A 26710-nucleotide genomic window follows, 5' to 3' on the forward strand; every position below is an offset into this window, starting at 1 on the left:
GTAAGGATGTTACCTCATTGTTGTTTTCCTCCTACTCAGAATCTCCAGAGAGGTCAGCTTGCTCAGATTGAGATTGGTCAGCTCCATCATCTTCCATGAAACATATGTTGGCTGTTTCATTTTGCTCAGCTTCAGATGATGTTGACTCATCACTGTCACTCCATGTGGCCATCATCGCCTTCTTGGTTCCATTCTTATCTTTCTTCAGATTAGGGCAGCTTGACTTAATGTGCCCAGTTTGATGGCATGTATAACATGTGACAGGCTTGGAGCTATCCTTTTTGTATCTGGTGTCACTGGACTCAGCTTTATATCCGTCTCCTCTTTTGTATGGCCGCTTACCATTTCTTTCATTTCTTCTGAACAACTTTTTCATTTTTCTAGTAAACATGGCCATTTCCTCATCATTTGTTGACTCATCTTCTATGGAGTCATCTTTCATCACCAGTGATTTCTGTTTCTTATCCTCAGATTTTTCTTTAGCTTCAAAATTTTTCATGGAAATTTCATGAGTTAGCAAGGATCCGATCAGTTCATCACACTTGTATGTGGTCAGGTCCTGAGCTTCCTCTACAGCTGTCTTCTTGGCTTGCCAACTTTTGGGAAGACTTTGTAAAATCTTCTTCACTTGTTCTTCTTCAGTGTAGTGCTTACCGAGTCTTTTGAGCTCATTTATTATGTTAGTGAACCTGGCATTCATTGCTGAGATGTCCTCATTGTTAGTCATCTCGAACAGCTCATACAACCGCATGTGTTGGTTCACTTTGGATTCCTTGACCTTGTTGGTGCCTTCATAAGTTACTTCCAGCTTTTTCCAGATCTCCTGTGCTGACTCACAACCTGAAATCTTATTGTATTCTGTAGCATCTAGAGCACAGTGAAGCATATTGATAGCCGAAGCATTATTTTGTAATTTTCTGAGGTCATCCTCTGTCCACTCAGTTTCACTCTTGATAACTTTCTCACTATCAATAGTTTTATAAGGTATATGTGGACCTTGAACTATTGCAAGCCATGCAATCATATTTGTGGCTTGAATAAAGTTCTTCATCCTATTCTTTCAGAATGTATAATTAGACCCAAAGAATAGGGGAGGTCTAGTGATTGATAATCCCTCAGGGAGTATCTGTGTTGTTTGATTTCCTAGGAGGAAACGAGTGCTATTTTCAGCCATTTATAGGGACCAGCTCAAGATTGTTAGATCTTTGAGTAGTGAGCTTAGGCTCTGATACCACTTGTTGGTCCCGTGTAATTAGTTCCAAGGGGGCGTTAGGAACTAATGTAACTTTTTCACTTTTAATTATGCTGACTTAAAGTTATTTTTAGGAGTTTGATAACTTAGCGTGTTGGTCAGAACGACTGATTCTTAAGTAACACAGTGTTAGTACTATGCTGACTAATACTGCTTTACTTGTGAGTTGAGAATTGACACTTGACGAGTCAGCTTCTAACTCAGCACTCAATATTTACTCAGTTTCAGTTTTGACAATTTATAAGCTGAGTAAATTTTACAAGCAACACATGCACATATTTATATATATATATATATATATATTGAGAGAGAGAATTTAGAAGTTACTCAATACGACTTATCCTGGTTCGGCCTCTCTGCCTACGTCCAGTCCCTAGTTCGTCCTGGGATTTCCAATCAAATACCGAGCTCTTTCAAGGTAGAGCACAAACCCTTTACAAGGTAGTGAGTATGAAAGAGTACGTCCTCTATTCGTCTACTCAACTCCTACTAAGCACTACAACCCAGTACTTAGATTTCTCTACCACTGAATGCTTACAACCAAGCACTCAGCTTCTACTAAGCACTACAACCCAGTACTTAGATTTTTCTACCACTAAATGCTTATAACCAAGCACTCAGCACAAACCTCTCAATATTACTATTGATCACACACTTGTTCTTTTTCAGATAAAGAACACTTTAGATGATTACAGACAATCAATCTAGCATTTACACAAAGAATAGCAAAGTTGGTGTAAGATCTTTCTTGTTTTAGAGTGTTTTGAATATCTTTCTCTCTTCTAATTTTCTTTCTATGTTTTTTCTTCTGATCCATGTGTTTTGATTGTCCTTATATAGATGAAGGATTTAGTCTTTGGATCATTTGAATAAGATGTAGCCGTTGAGTCCAAAACGTCTCTTTTGAGGAGACAACTTCAGGTCAGTGCCATTCCTTTTCTCTAATTTCTTCAGGCGTCAGATTTGTCTTCTTCCAGCAATCTTCGTCTTCTAGTGACAGTTTGTCTTTTACCAATAATCCATCGTCCCATGATTCTTGGAATTAGCCTTCTTTGTATTTTCGAGACTTTAATTATTGGTGCTGAAAATCGGCAGACTTTGTCCTTTAGTGAACAGATCTTTCATGCTGTCCTGACTGTTATCTTTGAATGTTGTCAACTTCCGTGCTGAGTTCCTTCCTAGTCAGCTTCGTTCTGCTCGGATAACTCTGAAGAAGTCCTTTGATGCTAAGTTCCGTTCCACTCAGCTTTTATTCATCATGCTGAGTTCCGTTCTATTTAGCTTTCATTCTTCTACATTGAGTTCTTCTTTTAGTCAGCTTAATTTCTGCAAGTCAATCTGTTTCAGACGTCTGATTTAGTTAGCTTCGTTCTGCTAGACAATTTTGGAGAAGACTTCTGATTTAGTCAGCTTCGTTCTGACAATTGTGAAGGAAGCTTTTGATGCTGAGTTTTACTTTACTTGACCGTTCGAATCACTCAAAATTTAAAACATATCATCCTTATCCATAGATTCAAGTCCTGACCGAAGAGTTTTTGAGTTTCGTCAGTATTTGGAGAGAAACGTCTTAGACAGAATTTAGAGGCGAATTGAACGAGTGTGTTTTCTTCAATTAGTAGCCAAAGTAAGTAACTATCAACTATATTTTGAGTTTTATGTATGTATATATATATATATATATATATATATATATATATATATATAATCAAAGAATTTTCAGAAACTGATATTTTAAGGTTATGCAAGAATTTTGTAAAATTGAGATTTTTCACGATTTTAATTTTATTGTGAAATTGTGGTTCAAATGAAGCTATTGACTATAATTCTATATGAATTTCAGATTTTACTTGATTATGTTGATTTCAGGCTTGATTTGGTTGATTTACATATATACATATATGTTTTTGGTTTCAATATATATATTGAATAAAATAAAGGGAAAAGTACAAAAATAAACCTTGTGGTTAAACTCGTTTTCGAACAGCACCCACGTGGTTTAAAAGTTTGCAAATTGGTACCATGTGTTTCATTCCGTTAGCAAACATAGGCATTTTTATCTAACGGTGTTAAAATATCTGAGTTGGCAGTCAAAGTCAAAAGTTTAGAAGGGTACTTTTGTCCTTTTATTTATTCTATATTTTATAATTTATTATAATTTCAAAATTTTAAATTTCACCCAATAAGTGATTGACACCTAACATTTCTATCTCTCGTCTCTCCCAACTCTTCATCTTCAAAAAGTTTCTCCTGCAATTCTTCATCTTCTACAAGCTTTAATGGCAAAAGAAACTACAAGCTTCAATGGCAGAAGAAAACATATCCAAATATTCTTCCTCACCAGCAGATATTTATGTTTTGATAAATCATCATGTTCATATAAAACTCTTTCTCCATCTCGAACATTCTCCGTTCACTTTGATTCCGCCGCCGATCAAGTGCCGCCACCGATCTCCACCTTTTTCCTTCCGCCTGTTCATGGTTTTCGTCGGATCCAACTTAATGTGTCACAACAAAAATTAGTTCAAACACAAAATCTGGAGAATTTTTTTTAGTTCAAACACAAAATTAAGCAATTAATTCCAGAATTAAACAAAATTAAGCAATCAGGGTAGTGTTATTATTGTTCAAATGGGTTCCTCCTTTTTCTTATTTCTTGCTAATTGTTCAAGTTCGAAGTTCCTATTCCGATCCGTCATTGAAATCCATTCTTTGTAGCAGTATGGTTAACGCCATTGAAATAAGAAGAGTTTTTACTTGGATGGAAAAATCAACTCTGGTGAGGGAGATAAGAAAATTAGAAAAGATTTTGATCCCTGTAATTTTTGCTATGTTGATCCATTAAACAAAGAAATACAACAAAAAATGGAGTTATGGAGTTGGGTTGAGGAGATGAAAGAATTAGAAAATTTGGTGTTATTTGGGATGGACAGAATTACAGAGAAGCTTGTAAAAGATGAAGACTTAAGAGAAAGACATGAGGGAGAGATGGATAATGTTAGGTGTCAATCACCTAATGGGTGAGATTTAAAATTTTAAAATTATAAAATATAGAATAAATAAAAGGATAAAAATACCCTTCTAAACTTTTGACTTTGACTGCCAACTCAGCTATTTTAAGACCGTTAGATAAAAATGTCTATGTTTGCTAAGGAATGAAACACATGGTACCAATTTGCAAACTTTTAAACCACGTGAGTGCTGTTCGAAAATGAGTGTAACCACAAGGTTTATTTTTGTACTTTTTCCTAAAATAAATTTGATGATTTCTTACGAATTGTTTTTGGATTGAGAAATCTATTGCGGTTATTGTTGTTATTATTTTGGATTGAAGTCCAAATATGATTTTTATGAGTTGTGATATTTCGAAAGGTTAAATGGTTTTGTCCATCTAGGATTGCCCGAAGTAGGAGTTGTATTTGTAAGACCATATCTAATGACGGTATGGCCAGAGTGCACGGCTGGTAGTCCTAACTGTTAGACAAGGAACGAGATATAAATGAGATATCTCGATCATTGATATTATGATAAGCTATACGGGTGGAATTCGAGGATGGATACACATACACAAATTTTATTTTATGAACTTAAGTTTTGAAAATGTTTTATAAGATTTTGATGATTATATTATAAACTTCAGTTTTGAGTATATTTGATAAGGTTTTGAAATCCCTTTATAAATTTATATATGTAGCTATGTTAAATAAAGTTGGTTTTTATAGCTGATAGTTTCTTATTGAGATTTTTGTCTCAAGTTTTTAAATGTTTTAATGTTTTTATGTGAGAAAGTACATGATATAGAGAAGGTTACCGGCCATTTAGGCGAGGTTTGGAAATTGGCTGCTTATTGTTAGAATTATGGTTAGAACTTTGGTATTTCAAGTGTAATATAATGGAGTTGGTAAATATATGATGAGATCCTCGAATGACTAATGTCGTAGGAATATGAATTATTTTAGAATATATATATTGAAGAGGAAGGTCAAAATAAATAAATAAATATGATATTATGATATTTGGATAAATTGGAGACTCCTAAGTATTGATTATGATCTTTCTATTTCACGTCCGATGCTGATTGAGATCGTCTAGAATCGGGTGTGACATTAACTAATTATATATACAAAAGGAGAAACTAATTATATGAGTATTGTCTTTATATAATTGTTTAGTTAGTGAAAACACAACTAGAAAGTAGCTATTTATTGCTTTATTTGTCCAAACATGAACCAGACCGGACCGAAATAATTTGGTTCGGTCCAGACCAAATCAAATTATAATTTGGTTATAAAAAATATAGGTAATTTGGTTCGATCCAATTCGATTTGGTTCGATTTTTGGATCGAACCGAACAATGTTCACCCATATCTGACGTGCCAGATCTAACGCCTCTAGCACCCTCCGTGGCTTGAAATCAGAAAAAGTTTGGATTTAAGAGAAATGTTGAAACCTTATTACCAAATAAAATTACAAAACTTCATTCGGTTATAACTATACTAAAATGGCATAGAAATTTAATGGTGGTCCAACCACCACTAAAAAGGTATTTCCACCCTCACCAAACGAGGGTTGGAGTTACTCTAACAACCCAATTACCACAAGATGGTCTAATAGAATTTCTCATGACAATGATGTAGATGAGTGAATTTGAATTTTGTTTACGTATATATACACACAACCATACTTGACAACTCTATAGTGACCGAGATAATTACCGATCCCGATCATTTAGATATGTCACACTAACCCAATTGCAGAGTAAAGAATCTAGTAGTCATCTCCAACCCGTAGGTTCTAGCATTTCTTTTAGATTAGACAAGGGAATTTTAATTTTTTACGTATCCACCATAGATTCTAGTATTTTTTTTTGGTTTAATACGTCATTTGCTTTTTAAATTTGTCCAAAAAGTTTGATTGGCCCCATAAACTTTCAAAGTGTTCTGATAGCTCCCCTGAACTTGCAAAAAATGTTCAGTTAGCCTCCTGAACTTGCGTAAAACGTAATCAATTGATCATTAGGTCGTAAAAAAGTAAGTTAAATGCGAAAAATGTATTCCACGAGTCTTATAAAAAGTAAAACGACCAAAATCGGAATATACGATTCTAATATTAGAGAAGACTAATTGTATAGTTGAACAAGCAATAACTTCCTTTTTAATCTATTTTTTAATTATGCAATAACATTCTAAGATACTGGAATACATTTTCCGCATTTAACTTACTTTTTTACGACCGAGTGATCAATTGATTACGTTTTATGTAAGTTCAGGGGACTAACTGAACATTTTTTATAAGTTCAGGGAGCTATCGGAACACTTTAAAAATTCACAGAGACAATCAAGCTTTTTGGACAAGTTCAGTAGCAAATGATATATTAAACCATTTTCTTTTTTTTACTTAACCACCTAGATTCTAGTATTTTTTTTTTACGTATCCACCTAGATTCTAGTATTTTTCCTAGATTAGATAAGAGATTTTGAATTTTGTGTATCTATTTATAGACGCACCATACCTAATAACTCCATCCAATTAAGTCATGGAACACCCAAGCATTTTTCTTCTTCCCTTCGTTATCCTCGTACTATCAGCCATATTCCTGCACCACCGCCGGAGAAACTCTGGCAACAGCCAATCCCCACCAGGACCACCAGGATGGCCAATCATCGGAAACCTACTAGATCTCGGAAAATTACCACACCGAACCCTAAACGACATGAAACAAAAATACGGCGACATAATCGGAGTAAAGCTAGGTTCAATTAACACAACAGTCATCCAATCTTCAAAAGCAGCTTCATATTTCTTCAAAAACCACGATCTCTCTTTCGCCGACCGATCCATAACCCAAACAATGCGGCTCTGTGAGTTCAACGAAGGTGCTTTATCTCTTCTCCCTTATAGCTCCGAGAACTGGCGAGTTCTCAGAAAGCTTGTTACAGTTGACATGTTAGGAATAAAAAAGCTGAATGAAACAGCATTTGTGCGAAGAAAATGTGTGGATGATATGTTAAATTGGATTGAAGAAGAAAGGATTTTAAATTCCGGTGGAATTAAGATAGCCGAGTTTGTGTTCTTGATGGCGTTTAATTTGATGGGGAATCTAGTGTTTTCTGTTGATTTGGTTGATCGGAAATCGAAACGGTGTTCGGAGTTTGTTGAGGCGTTGTTTGGAATGTTGGAGATGTCTGAGAAGATTGAAGTTATAGATTTTTTTCCATGGTTGAATTGGTTGAATAAGTTGGGATGGAGGAGGAAGATGGAGAGAAGAGTTGGTGAAGCTTTGAAGATTGCTTCTGTGTTGGTTGAAGAAAGAGTTGAAGAGAAGAAGAAGAAGATGAATTTAAGAAGAAATGATTTTGCAGATGTTTTGATTGACTTTCAAGGTAATGGAAAAGATGAACCTTTCGAGATTCCACAACATAACTTGAACGTTCTTATGCTGGTAAGGCCTCATCTATCTCGGGTTTTTCGCTTTCCTAAAAACAATAATATTTTACGTTGATAATGTTAAAGTGACCATTGATATTTTACAATTAAAAAATTTCAAGAATTTATTATATTTTAAACGATTTTAATTCCTTGATTATATATTCATTTTTGAGGTTATTTATGTGTTGTTTGATAGTTAGAGAGAAAGTGATAATATTTAAATAGAGAAAACTCGAAAAATGATGATTTTAAAAAGTAAAAAGTTTGATTTCATAATAAAAGTGATATTAAATAACTTTAATTCTTGAAATTTTTTATTTTGAGATCGTTAATTGTCATTTTTATTATATTGGAAAATCTCATCCATCTCGTGGTAAAAAAATACCTTGGTCCCATTCTAGTAAAAAAATAACACATTAACAAAAGATGTAACTGTAAGGTGTCTTTTAAAATTTACTTTTTTTATTATTATTATAAAAAAGATTGTGTTTTACTTGTAAGTTAAATAAAGAATTGGTAAAAAGCATCATTAGTCATTGATTTTTTATTTTTTTATTTATTAAGTTTTTGATTTTTTATTTGGATATATTAAGTCCAATGATCATTTATTTTTTGTCTTATTAAGTTCTTGATGGCCAAATTAAAAAGTTGTGAACATGTAATTCTATTAAAATGACATTATTAAGTTCATTTGTATTTGAAATTATTAAAAAATATATTTTTTACAGTTTGAATTAAAGTTTTTACAATTTTCCTATAGATATTTTACACATTCAAAATTTCTTTTAAACAGTGAAAAAATGCAATTTTTGAATCCAGATGTATTGATTAATAATCTGTTACCTTTTTTGGTTATCAAGGTCTTAATAAGATCAAAAATAAATGATCAGATGTTTAATGTATCTACACAAAAGATCAAAGATTCAATAAACCAAAAAATGAAAGATAAAGAATCTAATAATACTTTTTGCCTAAAATTTAACTAGCATTGTTTGATTTTATTGATGTTGCTATTAACATGTTATAAAAAAAATGTCATTTTTTACCAATTAATATTGGTTTAAGTGGTCAAGCTCTAAAATTGTTTAAGTTACACTTAAAAAAATATCTGACAAGTTTTGAACTGAGAAATCGACCAAACTATATATATATAAAAAAAAAAAAGTCATTTTTGTATCAATTCAATACTAATAAACAAATAACATTTTATTTTTGTTAGTTTCTCTTTTTCTTTGGGATAACTGATAGAAGTGTTTTTTTTATCATGAAAACTTTCAATTAAATCAATACGTTAATACATGGTTGATTTTATTTTATTAGATTAATATTCACTTATGAAAGATAAAAGTAAAAAAAAAAAACCTAATGCATCATCAGCTTTCTGAACTTTACAAGTATCTCATCGGCTCTCTAAACTTGCTTATTTCGTATCACCAATTCCTTAAACTTATCCATCAAAATTTATTAGCTCCCTCAACTTTGCAAGTGTCTCACCAACTCCCTAAACTTGCTTATTCTGTAACAACTAAATACAAAAGCCATAATACTAACTCAGGTTAAAGTGCAAAAATACCCTAACAGTTTGGGTATGGTGCAATTTTACCTCTAACGTTGGAAGTCAAAAGCAATTTTACCCATAATATTGCTAAATTGGATTTATTTGAGAAATAATTCATCAAACTATCTTTTCGGTCATGAATCTTGTTATCTAAATTTCACACATGCGTCATTTTATCAGTAACATATCACAAACATATGTTGGGATGTGAAAAAAATATATATTATGTTTTGTATGAATTGGACAAAAAAATTCAAAAAATTCACCAAATTTATAAATATTAATATCTCCAATTTTATTATTAAATTATAAAAAAATAAAATCTTTTTTTAGAACGAATCACTATGCAATTGGTGCAAAATAAGGAACAAAAATATTTGTGTTTTACCCAAATTATCAACGTTAGAGGTAAATTTGCTCTTGACTACAAACGTTAGGGGTAAAATTGCACTATTTTATACTTTAGGGGTAAAATTGCACTATTTTATACTTTAGGGGTAAAATTACTCCTGACCCAAAACATTAGGGGCATTTTTGTACCTTAACCCTACTAACTCTGTATCCTCATCATCTCGATCTCTCAATCCGGCAACACTAACTCTTATTATAAGTTGAAAGGTAGATGGAGAGAAAAAATTACCTCACAAATATATGGAGATGTATTTTTAGAATTTAAGTTTAATAAGTTTTGACATTAGTTGTTATGGAATAAACAAGTTTAAGAAGCTGGTGAGACATTTGTAAAATTCAGGGAGCTAATAAATTTTTATGGATAAGTTTAGAGAACTGGTGATACGAAATAAACACGTTTAGTGAGCTGGTGAGACACTTACAAAATTGTGGGAGCCAATCTACTATTATAGATAAGTACAGGGAGCCGATGATGTATTAGGCCAAAACAATCTTTAGTTTCCCCTATTTATACAAATATGAGACTATAATAGAATTTCTCCTATTTATAAGTACGAATTTTGTAGTTTTTTCTTTATGACATAACATTCATTTTAACCCCTAAACTAAAACTTCTAATTCTATCAAAATCACAAATTAAATTCCCGAACTAAGCAAAAATCATCAATTGAGTCCTTATGATATCCTAAAATCAGAAATTGTGACTATTTGATATGAAATGTAGTAATCTTTGTGTTGGTTCAAAATAGATTTGAGAAAAAGAGTCTGTTCAATCTAATAATTTTTTAATTAGGACTTAATTGATAATTTTTGCTTAGAATTATATTCAATTGATAATTTTTATTTAGAATTGAGACTTAATTGATAATTTTAATAATTTAAGGTTCTAATTAACTTTCAAACTGGGTTAAAATGAATGGTATGCTTTTCTTTATTTTGCAATGTGTTTTATACTCTTAGAAAGAAAGAAAAAAAAGGGACAAAAAGAAAACTCATTGTGATGCCGACAAAAATTAACAATACAACGTGTGAGATTAACATAATAGTCTCATCAATAAAACAGGGTTAATTACAATCACAATACTAGAACTTTATATTATTTTACATTTTGGTATCCAAATTTAATTTTGTAAAAAAATACTTGAATTTAATATGACATTATAATATAGTACCTATTGACCGCTATAGCCGGTTAACCATTAAAAATATGATATAATTATGATATATGAACTTTAATTTTTTAACACTTTGATACATAGATTTCGTTTTTGCACAAAAGACATAGTTTCACCGGTCTTTGACTTAAATGGCCTATTTAAGTTTTAAAACCAATTTAGCCAGTCATTTTCATCTCTAACCTTTCCATTCTTTCTCTTTCATTCTTTATTCTTCTCTCGAAAATAATTTCTTATCACTTTAAATCCCTAAAAATTACAGAAAAATCCAAAGAATTCATAATAATAAAATAAAAAAGTATTAACCAATTTACTCTAAAATTATGAAAAATTTCTCATAATGTCTTGGTTTGCTTTTTCATCAAACACATCTTGAAATTGATTGAAGTATTATTTATATATATCATATTTCCTTCTAACCGCAACTTCTCTATATTGTCGAAGACAACAACGACAGAATTTTCTTATACAAAACTAAATTTTGGATACGAAAGTGTGAAAGAATATAAAATTTAGATTCCATTATTATAATTTACCCACACTTTTAATGGTTAACCGTTGTTGTAGCATGTAATATTGTGTTTTTTTTTTTTAAATATAAAATCTAAATAACAAAGTATAAAACATAGAAAATTGAGTTACTTTACCCCAATAAAACACAACATATATATAGTACAGTTTTAATGGATTAGGAGTAAAACAAATATTTTTTTTGCTGACCTAAAAAAAATATGATCTTTTGCTTTGAAACAATAAACATAGTTATGGTTATACAGGAAATGCACATGGCACTAGCAGAGAATGTGGGACTCATAATTGAATGGGCATTCTCAGAGCTGCTACGAAATCAAGATGCAATGAAAAAGGCCAAAGCTGAGCTTTCTTCAATAATAGGACTAAACAACAAGGTTGAAGAAACTGACATTGATAATCTTCCATACCTGCAGTCTATAATCAAGGAAACACTTAGATTACATACTCCTGTTCCTCTTCTTGTTCCTAAAAAAGCAAGAGAAGACACCAAATTTATGGGATATGATATTCCTAAAAACACACAAGTTTTTATTAATGTTTGGGCAATTGGAAGAGACCCTCTACTTTGGAATGATCCTTTGTCTTTTAAACCTGAAAGATTTATGGATTCAAATGTTGATTTTAAAGGACATCATTTTGAATTGCTTCCATTTGGAGCTGGAAGAAGAATTTGTGCTGGATTATCATTAGCAGATAGAGTTGTTCACCTTGTTTTAGGGTCTTTGCTTCATCAGTTTGATTGGGAACTTGGTGGTGGTGAACTCAATCCTGCTACTATGGATATGAGAGAGAGATCAGGAATTACAATGAGAAAGTTGAAGCCATTGCTTATGGTTCCAACCAAAAGTAAGATAGAGTGAATTTAGATTCCACGAACAAACCATGTAACTTAGTGGGACACCTCTCCGGATCCTCGCTTAAGCGGGGACGCATAGTGCACGGAGCTGCCTTTATTGTTGAAAGATAAAATTTCATGTTTTGGTTACTCTCTAACTTTAAATGTTCTAGTCACCTAATAAGATTTGAAATTATGCATCGTATGTTAATTATCTCAACTTCTGTTAATTATACTTAAAATTGCATTATTAAATAAACAATAATCTTAATATTACAATGTTTTATACATTAAGATTAATTCGCTTTCCCTAAGTAATCAAAGGGTTCAACGTTTACCTTATCACTATGGTTTTATTTCAATATGTTTAATATAGTTGAGTTACTTACTAGGAGGTTCAAACCTAGGACCTGTTCATCTATACCCCATGTTGTTTACCACTAAGCCAATTATCTTTCTTGTGTATTATATGTCGTGCTGCTTAATATATTATGACCCTTTTAGCTTCCATTGTTTAATATTTGATGCATGCACTTATTAATATCAATTAAATGTGCATAATAATAAATTATTAATAAAAAAATAAATATGCATAATAATGAATTATTAATAGAAAAAAATGCAAAAACATGCTCTAATTTCTTTTTTTAAACATTATACTTAATTTTTAGAACACAAATTATAAAGTTTAGAATATATGTAACAATATTTAGAACATCGTCCTTAACATTTTAAAATATAAATTACAAAAATATAGAGGAATTAAATAAATATGTTTCATAAAATCATAGTGCATATTATACATAAATAATAGGGGCAACTTGAATCTTTGTATTGATGTGAGAGTATTTATATACAGCACTATAGTAAACCCTAAACGTGTGATTACATATATAATTAACATCCATTACATATGAAGCGTGGAATTTACAAATGCTTAACTTGGAACAAAGTATTCGAAAATGTTCCTTAAACAACAGTTTAGTGAAGATTTCATCCACTTGATCTAACTTGTTGATGTATTTGACGTGAAGATGACCTTTGGAGACACGTGTTGGATCAAATAAATAAATTTTCACAGGTACAGAGGAAGAAGGATACTGCTACTATGGATATGAGAGAGAAAGATCAGGAATTACAATGAGAAAGCTGAAGCCATTATTGCTTGTGGTTCCAACAAAAAATAAGATAGAGTCAATTTAGATTCAACATACAAACAGTGTAATTCTATGTTATTTGAAAGATAGAAAAAATTCTTGTGCAATTTCAACGTTCATCTAATAAGATTTGAAATTACACATCGGCTGTTAATGAGATAAAAAAAAAAAAAAAAAAAAAACTCATTTCAATTTTTGTTAACTATGCTTAAAATTGCAGTATTTAGATAAACAGACTAATTGTTTTGTATGTAAAGACTAATTCGCTTTCCCTTAAAGAGTTCAATTTTACCTTACTTACCACTATGGTTTTATTTCAATATATGTAAGGGTTGATATAGGTGAGTTATATATGTTTCATAAAATCATAGTACATATTAACTTGAATATTTGTATTAACGTGAGAGTATTTATATACAACATTGATAGTAAACCTTAAACGTGTGATTACATATATAATTAATCTCGCTTACCCTTTCAGAAGTTAAGTGTGGAATTTACAAATGCATAACTTGGAACAAAATGCTAAAAAAAGTTCCTTAGACAACAGTATAGTGAAGATGCCAGTCATTTGATCTAATGTGTTATGTATTTGACGTGAAGAAGACCTTTGGAGAAACACTAATGAATAAAGAAAAAATCAACTTTAATTGGTTTGCTATGGCCGTGAAGGATTGGATTGACAGTCAGATAAGTGGAAGAAAGATTATCACATAGTAAACGTGAAGGGCGAGGAGGGAGAAAAACAAGTGGCAGATAGATTATCACATAGTTGTTTGTTTCTTATTAACTGTTTAATTATTAATACAACAACAACAATAGAGCTTTAGTCCCGAAATGATTCGGGGTCGGCTAACATGAACCATCATATAAAACCGTGAAATCAAGTCGTGTCAGCGACATAAATTCGCTCTCTCCACTCTGTCCTATCCACTACCATATTTTCTTCAATTTCCAGTAAACTCATATCACTCTCGATCACCCTACTCCAAGTTTGCTTAGGTCTTCCCCTACCCCTCACCAATACATCCCTTTGCCACTCTTCGGTTCTCCTAACCGGCGCATCTAGCGCTCTACGTCTCACATGGCCAAACCACCTTAATCGATTTTCTCTCATTTTATTCTCAATAGATGTGACCCCCACTTTTGTCCTAATTATTTCATTAATTTTTAATTATTAATATTTGAAAAAAAATTCTAATATGTGTATGTTTTAAATTAATTAACAAATAAATTATAAAAGTAAAAACTGTAATACACAAATTAAAAAAAATTAATCTAAATTTGATCATCGTCTTTGGGAATGGAAAGAATTTCCGTGGCCAGCAGTCTCACCCATGGAGGTGCAAACCATCTGCGAAAGTGCATAGCCACTACTGTCGGCGGTGGATACACTTACAAACCAAAAAAAATCTAAATAACTAAATAAAAATAAAAATTAATAATTTATTAAACAGAGCAAAACGTTAACCTTTTGGCAATTATAACAATATGAATGACGTTAAAGAGGAACCATGTTTTATAGAAATAAAAAGTCTAGAGCGCTATTTTTTCATAAAAAAAAAAGCTAAAAGCTAAATAGCGGTACAAATCTAACCAAACATTGTATTTTCTACAGTATAATATTGTATGTGATACGTTAAACACTACTCCGAACACATAAAACACTCTTTAATCTCAAAAATAATGATCAAAAGCTCACTTAAATCCTAAAAATTCAGACTTAATTATGGATTTAGTCTAAATTAATTAATGGGTTGTGTTGATAATGTCACCGTTGTTCACGGATTGGAGAACAAGAAAATATATTTTAGTTATAAAAGGTTTAAATATGCAACAGAAAAGGCATCAATAGTCAATAGTCAATGTTAATTTGTCCTATCTATCTCATCATTATATAAGTGAAGATTCCTAACATAAAATTAATGAAATTATTCATTTCACTATGAATTAAATAATCCCATCTTATTTGATCTTTCTGTATAAATAATATGATAGCAAATGATACTTCAAACAGGAAAAAGAAACACAGAAAATGGAGTACAAAATCAGTAATTGGTTTATCTGGTTTCCTTCTATCATTTTCATCACTTTCTTCCTAATTCTGAAAAAGAGGCACTCAAAAAACAGCCGGAACCAACAACCGCCGGGCCCACCAGCTTTGCCGGTGATCGGGAACTTATTGGATATCGGAAGCAATCTAAATCAGAGTTTATACAAACTCAGATTAAAGTACGGAGATTTACTCTGGTTAAGATTGGGATGGACTAATACTCTTGTGATTCAAACAGCCAAGGCAGCCGAACAACTATTCAAGAATCATGATGCTTCCTTTTGTGACAGAACTGTCCCCGAAGCTTCCACGGCTCTTAACTTCAACGACGGATCAGTTGCCGTCGGAAAATACGGCTCCAACTGGCGCATTCTTCGCCGGCTAGTCACATTGGGGCTCATGACTGGTAAGCAAATCCAAGAAACGGTATTCGTTCGTCGGAAATGTATCGACAATATGATACAGGAAATCGAGGAGGATTCAGTAGCAGGACTACGCCGAGGAGAATCAGGAGAAGTAGAGTTATCTAAATATGTATTTATCATGGCGTTTAATCTTATGGGAAACCTTGTTCTTTCTAAGGATCTTGTTAATTCTAGATCGGATGAAGGAAATGAGTTTTTTCATGTTATGGATAAGGTTATGGAGCTTAGTGGGAAGCCAAATTTGGCTGATTTTTATCCGTTTTTTAAAAGATTTGATCCGCAGAGGATTAAGAAGAGTATGGAGAGATATCTGGGACGAACTCTGAGTATTGTGGAGAAGTACGTGATGGAAAGGATTGAAGAGCGTAAGTCAACGAAAGAAAGAGAGAGTAAAGACTTTTTGGATACAATCTTGGAATACAATGATGGTGGAAGACAAGAACATGAAAGAATTTCAACTCATAATATCATCATAATCATACTGGTAATGAAACAAATTCAAATATTTAATCTTTAAAATTTATAGGTTAATTTTATGTTAAATTTATAAGTTTAACTTTTTTCTCTATTTATCCATATTCTACTCGTATGGTTTGGGGAATGACACTTTCTGCAGTGATTACAGATCAAATTGGTTGCATACCTCTTATATCATGCCACGTCAGTAATATTACTGATGTGGCATGATCTCAATGGGACTATTATAGAATTTTTCTTAGGGAGAGCACAAATTTAGACTTTATATATAAACCATGTTGATGAGATCAAGCTAGGTAGCTCAGCAGGAAGGGCAAACCGAAAACAACATTAGACTTGCATAATATTAACATTAACATTTTATAGATTGATTCCGACTTTATTATCTAGGGATCCAACAAAAATTCATTCTCCGTTAATTTGGTTCCATTCTGGCCTACTTAACCTCCAGAAATGTTCATGTGAAACCAAATATTAGTGTTATATTGCACAATTTTATATGTGGAGTCTAAATATATTTTCTCCCAGTAACCAGAAGGCTAAATATATACTATAAAGGGCATAGAGTAGACGTGAATCCAAATTAATGAGAAATAGGCTTCTATTTATGTCGTTAATTGAGTCTAAAATTATTCCATCTACAAATTAAAAGTACTAACATTGCACAATGGTTTTATATGTAGAGTTTAAATTTGTTCTCCTCCCCCAATAGGACTAAATTTGTACCTTAGATGGTGCAGACATACACCGAATTTACAAGAAATGAGCTTTTATTAGATTTGTCTTTAATAGAGTATGAAATTTCTTCATCTACAACATGTTAGTACTAACATTCCACGGTTTTTAAAAGAGAAGTTTAAGTTTGTTTTCTCCAATAACCATAGAGCTAAATTTATACTTGCAGGAAATGTTTTTTGGTGGAACAGAAACCACGAGTTCAACTATTGAATGGGTGATGACAGAACTGGTCCGTAGCCCAAAATCAATGAAAAGAGTTAAAGAAGAACTAGATAGAGTTGTCGGAGAGAGGAGAAAATTTGGAGAGGATGACTGGGATGAATTGCCATATTTGCACGCAGTAATCAAAGAATCAATGAGATTACATCCTATACTTCCATTGTTAATTCCACGAAAATCATTAGAAGATTCAAATTTCATGGGATATTTCATTCCTAAAGATACACAAGTTTTTGTGAACGTATCAGCAATAGGAAGAGATCCAGAAGTTTGGGATGATCCATTAAGTTTTAAACCCGAAAGATTTATAGGTTCAAATATTCATTACAGAGGACAAAACTTTGAGTTACTTCCATTTGGATCTGGAAGAAGGATATGTGTGGGATATCCATTGGCTCACCAAATTCTTCATCTCACTGTTGCCTCTTTGCTTCAATGTTTTGATTGGGAAATTGATAGTATGTCTGTTGTTGAGACAATGGACATGAATGAAAGGTTGGGAATTACAGTTAGGAAGCTTATTCCTTTGAAAGCCATACCAAAGAAGAAGATTATGGTAGAATGATAATCATTATAATTAACATTCTACAATTTGGCTTCTTGTTGTTGTAGTCTTCAGGTTCTTTCTTAGTTTTTCCTTTCTTGTTCTGTAAATGAAATAATAAATTGAATATAGTTGAGCTACATTCAATAATTAAATATAATCAATAGGTTGAACCCAAAAATAAGTTTAAGGGAGTGACTTGCATGAATTGTGAAATTTACAGGCAGTAATAGTTAGAAGTGATTAATCCAAAAATAAACTGAACTAACATAAATTAAGTGAAAGCGAGTGAGATGAAATAAAAGTATAAGAAAGTGTATGAAACACTTATAAATCATTCAAAAGAGTATTGAGTAGAAAAATGTGACATATGTATTAACAGTTCCATCTCTATTGACGATCATCTTCCAGGATACAATAGATTATGTAAGACGACCTCTTACCATGCATAAAAGTATTATCACTGAAGTAGAAAAGTGGAAAGTGTGAACATAAAAGAAGAAGAATAATTTGAAAGAGTAAAAATTTCATTTTTTTGTTATCTGAAATTAGACAGTTTGAAACTCTATGAATACAACTTGAATGGGCACGACTCTTCAAGAATGACAATGACTATTCATGAATAGAGATTATTGTTCATGAAGGGAGGTGTCTGTTGGATGTTAGAAAATAATAATGATGATAAGAAAATAACTTCCATTGTGTTTATGAAGGTCAAGCAGTTCCATCCCGATGTTAATAGAGATATGAGGACTCTATTGACAAGATTATCATTCTTTTTACATTTATATGATATGATTATGAAACAAATTTGCATCTCTATCCAAAATTATGATAATTTCTTCTCTAATTTGAACATAATCCCCAAATTATGCTAAAAGAAGTCTAAGAAATTAAGAACACCAGAAAAGAGAGCAGAACTTGTCATCTTCTTATCTCCTCTAGTGGATGTGCCTCATGTAACTAGGTTGTTATCTCTTGAAGATTTTCTTGAGGAGATTCACTTTGCAAAAAATAAAAAATATATAAATACAAGGATAAAAAATGAAAAAAATGAAGTTACTCCAATGATAAAAAAAAAGTATAAATAAATAAATATATGGATAAAAGTAAAAAGTAAAATAGAGACTAAAGTAGAATTTTATAAAGAGAGTAGAGATTCAAGTTAGTAAAAGAAGGGAAAGCGAATAGAAAACCTTAGGGGATTGGAGCATAAGATTAGAATAGTTGGGGGTAAACTCAAAACTAAAAGAGGATAAAGAGAATGACTGGATTAATAAAACAAAAAACAAACAACAACAAATGGAATGAAACATAATATTTCCCTTATCCTTTCCTTAAACCTCCAAAACAAACGGCCCCTAAAAATTGCAAGGAAATAGAATAGAAGTAAAGTAAAAATACTGGAAATTGAAATTCTGTAATTAAAATTGTGTACAGTTTTGGCTTGGTTTTGGATTTTGTTGGCTGACTCTTGCATATTGCATATGAGGAGGAGATTAGCTTTTATATGATTGCTTTAGTAACTTCCGTAATGATGATCTTCAACTATCTTTCCACTAATTTGTCTACTAACTTGTCCACTAACTCTCATGAGTAACTTCTAGAAGGCCTCAACTGAAAAATAACAAATAACTCTCTCAATTGATTTCGGCCTTCTTAAAGCAGGGCCGGTCCTGACATTTTAGGGGTCCTAGACGAAATAAGAGATAATGGGCCCTTAATAAATAAAAATTGTATTTAAACGTCTAAAAATAGAAATTTAGGCCTATTTTAAACCTAAAATATCATATTATTTGGTCAATTTTTAGATCTAATGGGTATTATAACTAAATTTATAACTAAAAAAATAGTATATATTTAATAAAATTAAAAATTTTGGACCCCTTTTAGTCTTGGGCCCTAGGCGGCGGCACCCCAGGCCTATGCCCATGGCCAACCCTGGTTTAGAAGGCTGTCAATTTAATAACCATCCAAATAACAATACAAAAAATAATTTAATTAAATAATTATTAATGGGTTGGTATTATTTAATTAGTCTGCTCATATAATAAAAATTTAATTAAAGTATATATTAAGTAAAAAAATAAAAAATGGGTGTAAAAAAATTATTTTAAATTTGTCAAAGATTAATATAAGATCTATAATTGGACCTTAACTATAAGCTCGACCTTTTAGTATTTTTAGTTCAAACGGTTCCATAACAAATTGTCAAGCTCAATAAAAGCTTGGTTTAACCAATGGCTTGAGTTTGAAGAGCCTCTACTCGCTTAAGTTAGGTCTCGGGTTCGATTCTTAGTGTACGCAGAAATTTTAATTACAATAAGAGTCATCCAGGCTTGTCAATGGGACGGGTAATACTCATGTTCATTAGATCCTGTCCATTAGGGTGGGGCAATCCCTATAGTACCGATTTTAATAGGGTTAGGGGTGGGAAGGAAAATTATCCTCATTCCCGATGATGGGTTAGAGACGATAATCGCTATCACCGCCTCACACGGATCGCCAACTCATTACTGTTAGGGGTTATCCATGAGGATACCCATTAAAATGTGTTATTGATATAAAAAAAATTATATATTATGAGATAAATAATTATAAGGTCCCTGTGTTTTTACTTAACTCGATAGTGGATCCATCATATTATTATTATAAGATCTTTATATCTTACTTTAATCTATTCTTTAATCCCTTTATTTATTTTTATACATGAAAGTACAAAATTGATCCTAATTATATAAATAAATAACTTCTCGTTCTAGTTTTCAAATTTAATAAAAAAGGACAGAACTTTTTTCAAATTAAGGATTTTGAAACTAGACCATGGGTTGGGTAACATCGGGATGGGCCGGTCTAATCAGAATTTATATTTAGCCCAGCTCACAGGCCCATTACTATATTCATCTTAGCTTAGCCCAACTCACAGGGCTCACACTATATTCATTTGGGCTTGGGCCAGGTTGGGCAAATATTCACTTTGCTGTCAAAATTTAACAAGAAAAAAGAAAACTAGAAAAATTAATTGTTGATTATATTTTAAAAATATGAAGATGATATAGTAAATAAATGTAAAAAGCATATGATTGAATTTTTTAATGTTTTAAGAATTAAGACTCTAATTATTAATTTTCACTCACATTGAGCCGTTCACTATGGCTTAGCTAATGGAACCGTCAACAAATGACTTAATGTGTGTGAAAATTAAATATTAGATACTTAATATTTAAAACTTTGAAAATTCAAGGATTTAGGCATGTTCGGTCAACTTATATTATTAGTATTTGATAAAATTGTGATGAACTGTTGTTACTGTTAGTATGCAAAATATCTAATATGTGTATGTTTTAAATGAATTAATAAATAAATTATAAAAGTAAAAATTGTAATACACAACTTAAAAAAATAATCGAATAACTAAATAAAAATGAAAATTAATAATTTATTGAACAAAGCAAAACATTATTATTTCGGTAATATTATTATAAAGATATGGATGGCGTTAAAGAAGAACCGCGTTTTATAGAAATAACGGTTTTGATATATGCAACCCTTAGGGCTGCATATAAGCATTAAATACTATAGAATATTCTTTTGTATTTTCAAGATGTATATTTATTATGCATTGAACTTCTAAATACATCAAAATTCATTTAAAACAATCATAAATTTTATTATATTTTCTATATTTGCATTAATATTTTATTTTTTATTTTTTGAAAAGATTCTTGTATTTATACATTGAACTTCTAACGTTTTCTAAAAAGTACAGATTTACTCGTAACTATAAATTTGTGCAATTTTACCACTAACAATGTCAAGTAAGTTCAATTTTATCCTTACACAGCAAAAAAAATTTGAACTTACTGATTTGACAGTTATTTGACTATCACATCAGATATTCCAAAGAAGTTCGTCGATAAAATAAAGTAGTTAATTGTATTTTGACAGGTTGTATCCAGTTTTTTGTGTGTAACCTTTATCTATCAGACTTAAACATTATCATTTCGGCAGGTTATTTGTAACTTTTATTCTGTTACTAACACAGTTACAAATAATCTGTCGGAATAATAAATACAGGTATCTTTTCAAAAAATAAAAAATTAATGCAGATATAAAAAATATAAAAGAATTTATGATTTCATTAAATGAATTTTGATGTATTTAGAAGTTCAATACATAATAAATATACATCTTGAAAATACAAAAGAATATTCTATGATATTTAATGCTTATATGCAGCCCTAAAGGCTGCATATATCAAAACCGATAAAAAAAAATATTAATATCAATTAAATACAAACAATATTTTATGGAAAAAAAGCTTCTAAACGTTACTGTTTTCATTAAGCAAAAAAACTAAAAACTAAGTAGTTGTATAAACCTAACTAAATATTATATTTTTTATAGTATGAACTGAAACTTCAAACGCTACTCTGAAAGGTCGAAACAAATATCCGTCAATCTGAAAATATAATGATCAAAAGCTCACTTAAAATCTTAAAAATTTAGAATTAAGTATCAGTTTAGTCTAAATTAAAATTAATTAATGGGTTGTGTTAATAATGTCATGGTTGTTGTCTGCAGAACAAGAAAAAAGACTTTAGTTGAACATATCTTATAAAAAGTTTGAATATTCAACAGAAAAAAATAAAAAAAAATGTTGAAATTTATTCATTTGACTATGAATTACAAAAATGACATCTTATTTGGTTTTTTTTTTTTGTATATATAATATGATAGCAAATGATAGTTCAAACAGAGAAAATGGATTGCAAAATCAGTAATTGGCTTATCTGGTTTCCTTCTCTCATTTTCATCACTTCCTTTCTAATTCTGAAAAAGAGGCAGTCAAAAAACAGCCGGAAACAACAACCGCCCGGCCCACCAGCTTTGCCGGTGATCGGGAACTTGTTGGATATCAGAAGCGATCTAAATCAGAGTTTATACAAACTCAGATTAAAGTACGGCGATTTACTCTGGTTAAGACTTGGATCGATTGATACTCTTGTCATTCAAACCGCCAAGGCAGCCGAACAACTATTCAAGAATCACGACGCTTCCTTTTGTGACAGAACTGTCCATGAAGCTTCTAAAGCACTTAACTTCAACGACGGATCAATTGGCGTCGGAAAATACGGCTCCAACTGGCGCATTCTTCGCCGGCTAGTCACGTTAGGGCTCATGACTAGTAAACAAATCCAAAAAACGGTGTTCGTTCGTCGGAAATGTATCGACAATATGATACGGGAAATCGAGGAGGATTCAGCAGCAGGATTACGTCGAGGAGAATCGGGAGAAATAGAGTTATCTAAATATGTATTTATCATGACGTTTAACCTTATGGGAAACCTCGTTCTTTCTAGAGATCTTGTTAATTCTAGATCGGATGAAGGAAATGAGTTTTTTCATGCTATGGATAAGGTTATGGAGCTTAGTGGGAAGCCGAATTTGGCTGATTTTTATCCGTTTTTTAAACGATTTGATCTGCAGAGGATCAAGAAGAGTATGGAGAGATATCTGGGACGAACACTGAGCATTGTGGAGAAGTTCGTGATGGAAAGGATTGAAGAATGCAAGTCAATGAAAGAAAGAGAGAGTAGAGACTTTTTGGATACAATCTTGGAATATAATGAATCGGGTGATGGTGGAAGACAAGAACAAGAAAGAATTTCAACTCATAATATCCTCATACTCATACTGGTAACCAACAAATTTCAAGTATCTTGAATATTTATAGCTTTGGATATATAAGTTTAACTTTTTCTCTATTTATCCATATTCTACTCGTATGATTATTAGGGAAGTACACTTCCAATTGGTCTGGAACCATTCAGGTCTTGCCACGTCGGTAATATTATTTATATGGCATAATCTCAATGGTCCCATATCAGTTTGGTTCGGAACCATTATAGAATTTTTCTTATGAAAATTATGGATTTCAACATTATGTATAAATCGTGCAATATTAACACTAATATTTTGTAGATGGATTCCGACATTATTAACTACATTATAAATCTTGCAATATTAACACTATTATCTTAGATGGTGTAGACGTGGAATCTAATTAACGAGAAATGAACTTTTTGTTAGATTTGTCGTTAATAGAGTATGAAATTGCTCCATCTACGACATGTTAGTACTAACATTCCACGGCTTTAAATGAAGAGTCTTAAGTTTGTTTTTCCAATAACCATAGAGCTAAATTCTTACGGCTAAACTTATACTTGCAGGAAATGTTTTTTGGTGGAACAGAAACTACGAGTTCAACTATTGAATGGGTGATGACAGAACTGATCTGTAGCCCAAAATCGATGAAAATGGTTAAAGAAGAACTGGGCAGAGTTTTCGGACACAAGAGAAAAGTTGAAGAGGATGACTTGGATGAATTGCCATATTTGCACGCCGTAATCAAAGAATCAATGAGATTACATCCTATACTCCCATTGTTAATTCCACGAAAAGCATTAGAAGATTCAAGTTTCATGGGATATTTCATACCTAAAGATACACAAGTTTTTGTGAACGCATCAGCAATAGGAAGAGACCCAGAAGCTTGGGATGATCCATTAAGTTTCAAGCCTGAAAGATTTTTAGGTTCAAATATTCAGTATAGAGGACAAAACTTTGAGTTACTTCCATTTGGATCTGGAAGAAGGATTTGTGTGGGATATCCATTGGCTCACCAAATTCTTCATCTCACTGTTGCCTCTTTGCTTCAGTGTTTTGATTGGGAAATTGATAGTATGTCTATTGCTGAGACAATGGACATGAATGAAAGGTTGGGAACTACAGTTAGGAAGCTTATTCCTTTGAAAGCCATACCAAGAAAGAAGATTATAGCAGAATGATAATAATTTTGATTAACATTCTACCATTTGGCTTCTTGTTATGTAGTCTTCGGGTTCTTTCTTAGTTTTTCCTTTCTTGTTTTCAACAAATGGAATAATAAACTGAATATAGTTGAGCTACATTCAATAATTAAATATAATCAATACATTTGTTTGACCCAAAAATAAGTTGAAGAGAGTGACTTCGATGAATTGCTACATTTTGCAAGCAGTAATTGTTAGAAGTGATTAATCCAAAAAATAAAAACGGATGAATTGGTATAAATTAAGTGAAAGCAGGTGAAATGAAATAAAAGGATACGAAACTGTATGAAATGCTTATATATCGTTCGGAAGAATAGGAGTAGAAAAATTTGACGCATGTATTAACAATTCCATCTTTGTTGACAATCATCTCGTAGGATACAACATATTATATAAGGTAAATTCTTACCATGCGTAAAATTATTATCACTGAAGTAGAAAAGTGGAAAGTGTGAATGTAAAAGAAGAAGAATACTTTGAAAGACTAAAAACTGGACTTTCGTTTTTTTTTTTTGTTATCTGAAATTAGACAGTTTGAAGCTCTATGAATACAACTTGAATAGGCACGACTGTTCACGAATGACGACGACTATTCATGAATAAAAACGATTTCATGAAGGGAGGTGTCTGTTGGAATTTAAATTAATTTAAAAACTAATTCGAATTACTCGAAATTATTTCTGCTAAAAAATAATAATTATGAGAATAAAAAAATAATTTCCACTATGTTTATGAAGGTGAAGCAGTTTCATGTCGATGTTAATAGAGATGGGAGGACTCGATTGACAGGATTATTATAATGTTGGCGTTGATCTTTCGTCTGACACAACGTCTCCCAAAAGAGAAAGAAGTACAAGTGACAGAAAGTTTGTCCCCGCCAACAACTTCTACTATTTGCCATAAATGCTGAAACCATCAGTCTGCCTAAAGCAGAAGTCAGAAGTGTGCGCGGCTCAAAGAGATGGAAGCATGGGTGTCCACAACGATAAACTTTTGCAGCAGAAGTCAGAAAGTGAAAGCGACAAAAGTCGTTTTTGTCTCCAACGGACCTTTTGAATTTTGAAAGCTCCAGCCTTCAGGCTTCACTATAAAAGTCCAAGAAAAAACTCTTTCTCACACTTGATCATCAACGAGAAATCTAAAGGTTCAGGCATTCAAGCAACAAAAAGAGCAAAAGCAAAAATACACATTCATAGTTCATATTTTTGTAATACATTTTGAGAGATAGTGATTAAATATGTTTTCTTGTTTTTAGAACAAAAATCATCAATTGTAAAAAGGATCAGAAGCTCTTCTATTTACTTCGATTTTAAGTAAACACTTGAGAGTGATAGATGAGTGTGGAGTGTAAAGAAATGTACTTTACAGAACCTTTGTATCTGTTGTAAAGGTTTGTGCTCTACCGTTGAAAGAGTTCATTAATGGATTAAAACCCAGAAGAAGGTATTTTGGGGACTAGATGTAGGCAGGAGACTGAACCAGTATAAATTATTGAGTAACTTTTCTCTAACCCTTCCTTTACTTACTTCTGATAATTGCTTGCTCTAAAACTAATCTCATACGTAACGCTTCCGACTATTATGTATCAATAGATTGCAAATCCTTAAGTCTTTAACAGAAGCAGAATCAAACTATGTTGACTAGTTAACTCAGTAAATAAAACTTGTCTCTGATTCCGAACTTGCCTTTGTGTTGTGGTATTGAACTAAAAGTGAGAAAATTTATAAAAGGCTAAATTAACCCAATAGTTATTCACCCATTTTCGAACTAATTCTATCTCACAATGGACCAATAGATATTTTTGTGCTTCTCCATCAAAATTCAAAAAATCATATCTCCTTTTTTTTTGTAAGTCGGTTTGATGCTAACGAGTAGTCCTTGAATTCCTTGCAACATGTAGTTTCAGAATTCATTGGCGTATAGAATTTCGTCGTCTGTACCTCAAAAAAATCTTCAAAGATAATTGCTCGGGTTACTCTTCAAAGTAGTAACTTTCTTCTTGCTTTGTAATTTTCTTTTCTTTTATTTCTT

At 31.7% G+C, this 26710-nt stretch overlaps 3 protein-coding genes across 3 annotated transcripts; all 3 read left to right on the forward strand.

Annotated features, from left to right (window-relative positions):
• Positions 1-6785: 6785 nt before the first annotated feature.
• LOC136209511 (iridoid oxidase-like) lies at positions 6786-12391 on the forward strand. Its single transcript, XM_066000989.1, has 2 exons — positions 6786-7691; positions 11599-12391. The coding sequence occupies exons 1-2, from the start codon at positions 6786-6788 to the stop codon at positions 12214-12216; spliced, it is 1524 nt and encodes a 507-aa protein (XP_065857061.1). The 3' UTR covers positions 12217-12391.
• Positions 12392-15306: 2915 nt separating this feature from the next.
• Positions 15307-17825, forward strand: LOC136209596 (iridoid oxidase-like). The gene is made up of 2 exons (XM_066001114.1): positions 15307-16310; positions 17208-17825. The coding sequence occupies exons 1-2, from the start codon at positions 15384-15386 to the stop codon at positions 17823-17825; spliced, it is 1545 nt and encodes a 514-aa protein (XP_065857186.1). The 5' UTR covers positions 15307-15383.
• Positions 17826-22530: 4705 nt separating this feature from the next.
• Positions 22531-24785, forward strand: LOC136209821 (iridoid oxidase-like). The gene is made up of 2 exons (XM_066001420.1): positions 22531-23504; positions 24038-24785. Exons 1-2 carry the CDS (start codon positions 22548-22550, stop codon positions 24653-24655), a joined length of 1575 nt encoding a protein of 524 aa, XP_065857492.1. The 5' UTR covers positions 22531-22547; the 3' UTR covers positions 24656-24785.
• The last annotated feature ends 1925 nt before the right edge of the window (positions 24786-26710 follow it).

The sequence above is a fragment of the Euphorbia lathyris genome, chromosome 10 (assembly GCF_963576675.1).
Source record: "Euphorbia lathyris chromosome 10, ddEupLath1.1, whole genome shotgun sequence".
In the NCBI taxonomy this organism is placed as follows: Eukaryota; Viridiplantae; Streptophyta; class Magnoliopsida; order Malpighiales; family Euphorbiaceae; genus Euphorbia; species Euphorbia lathyris.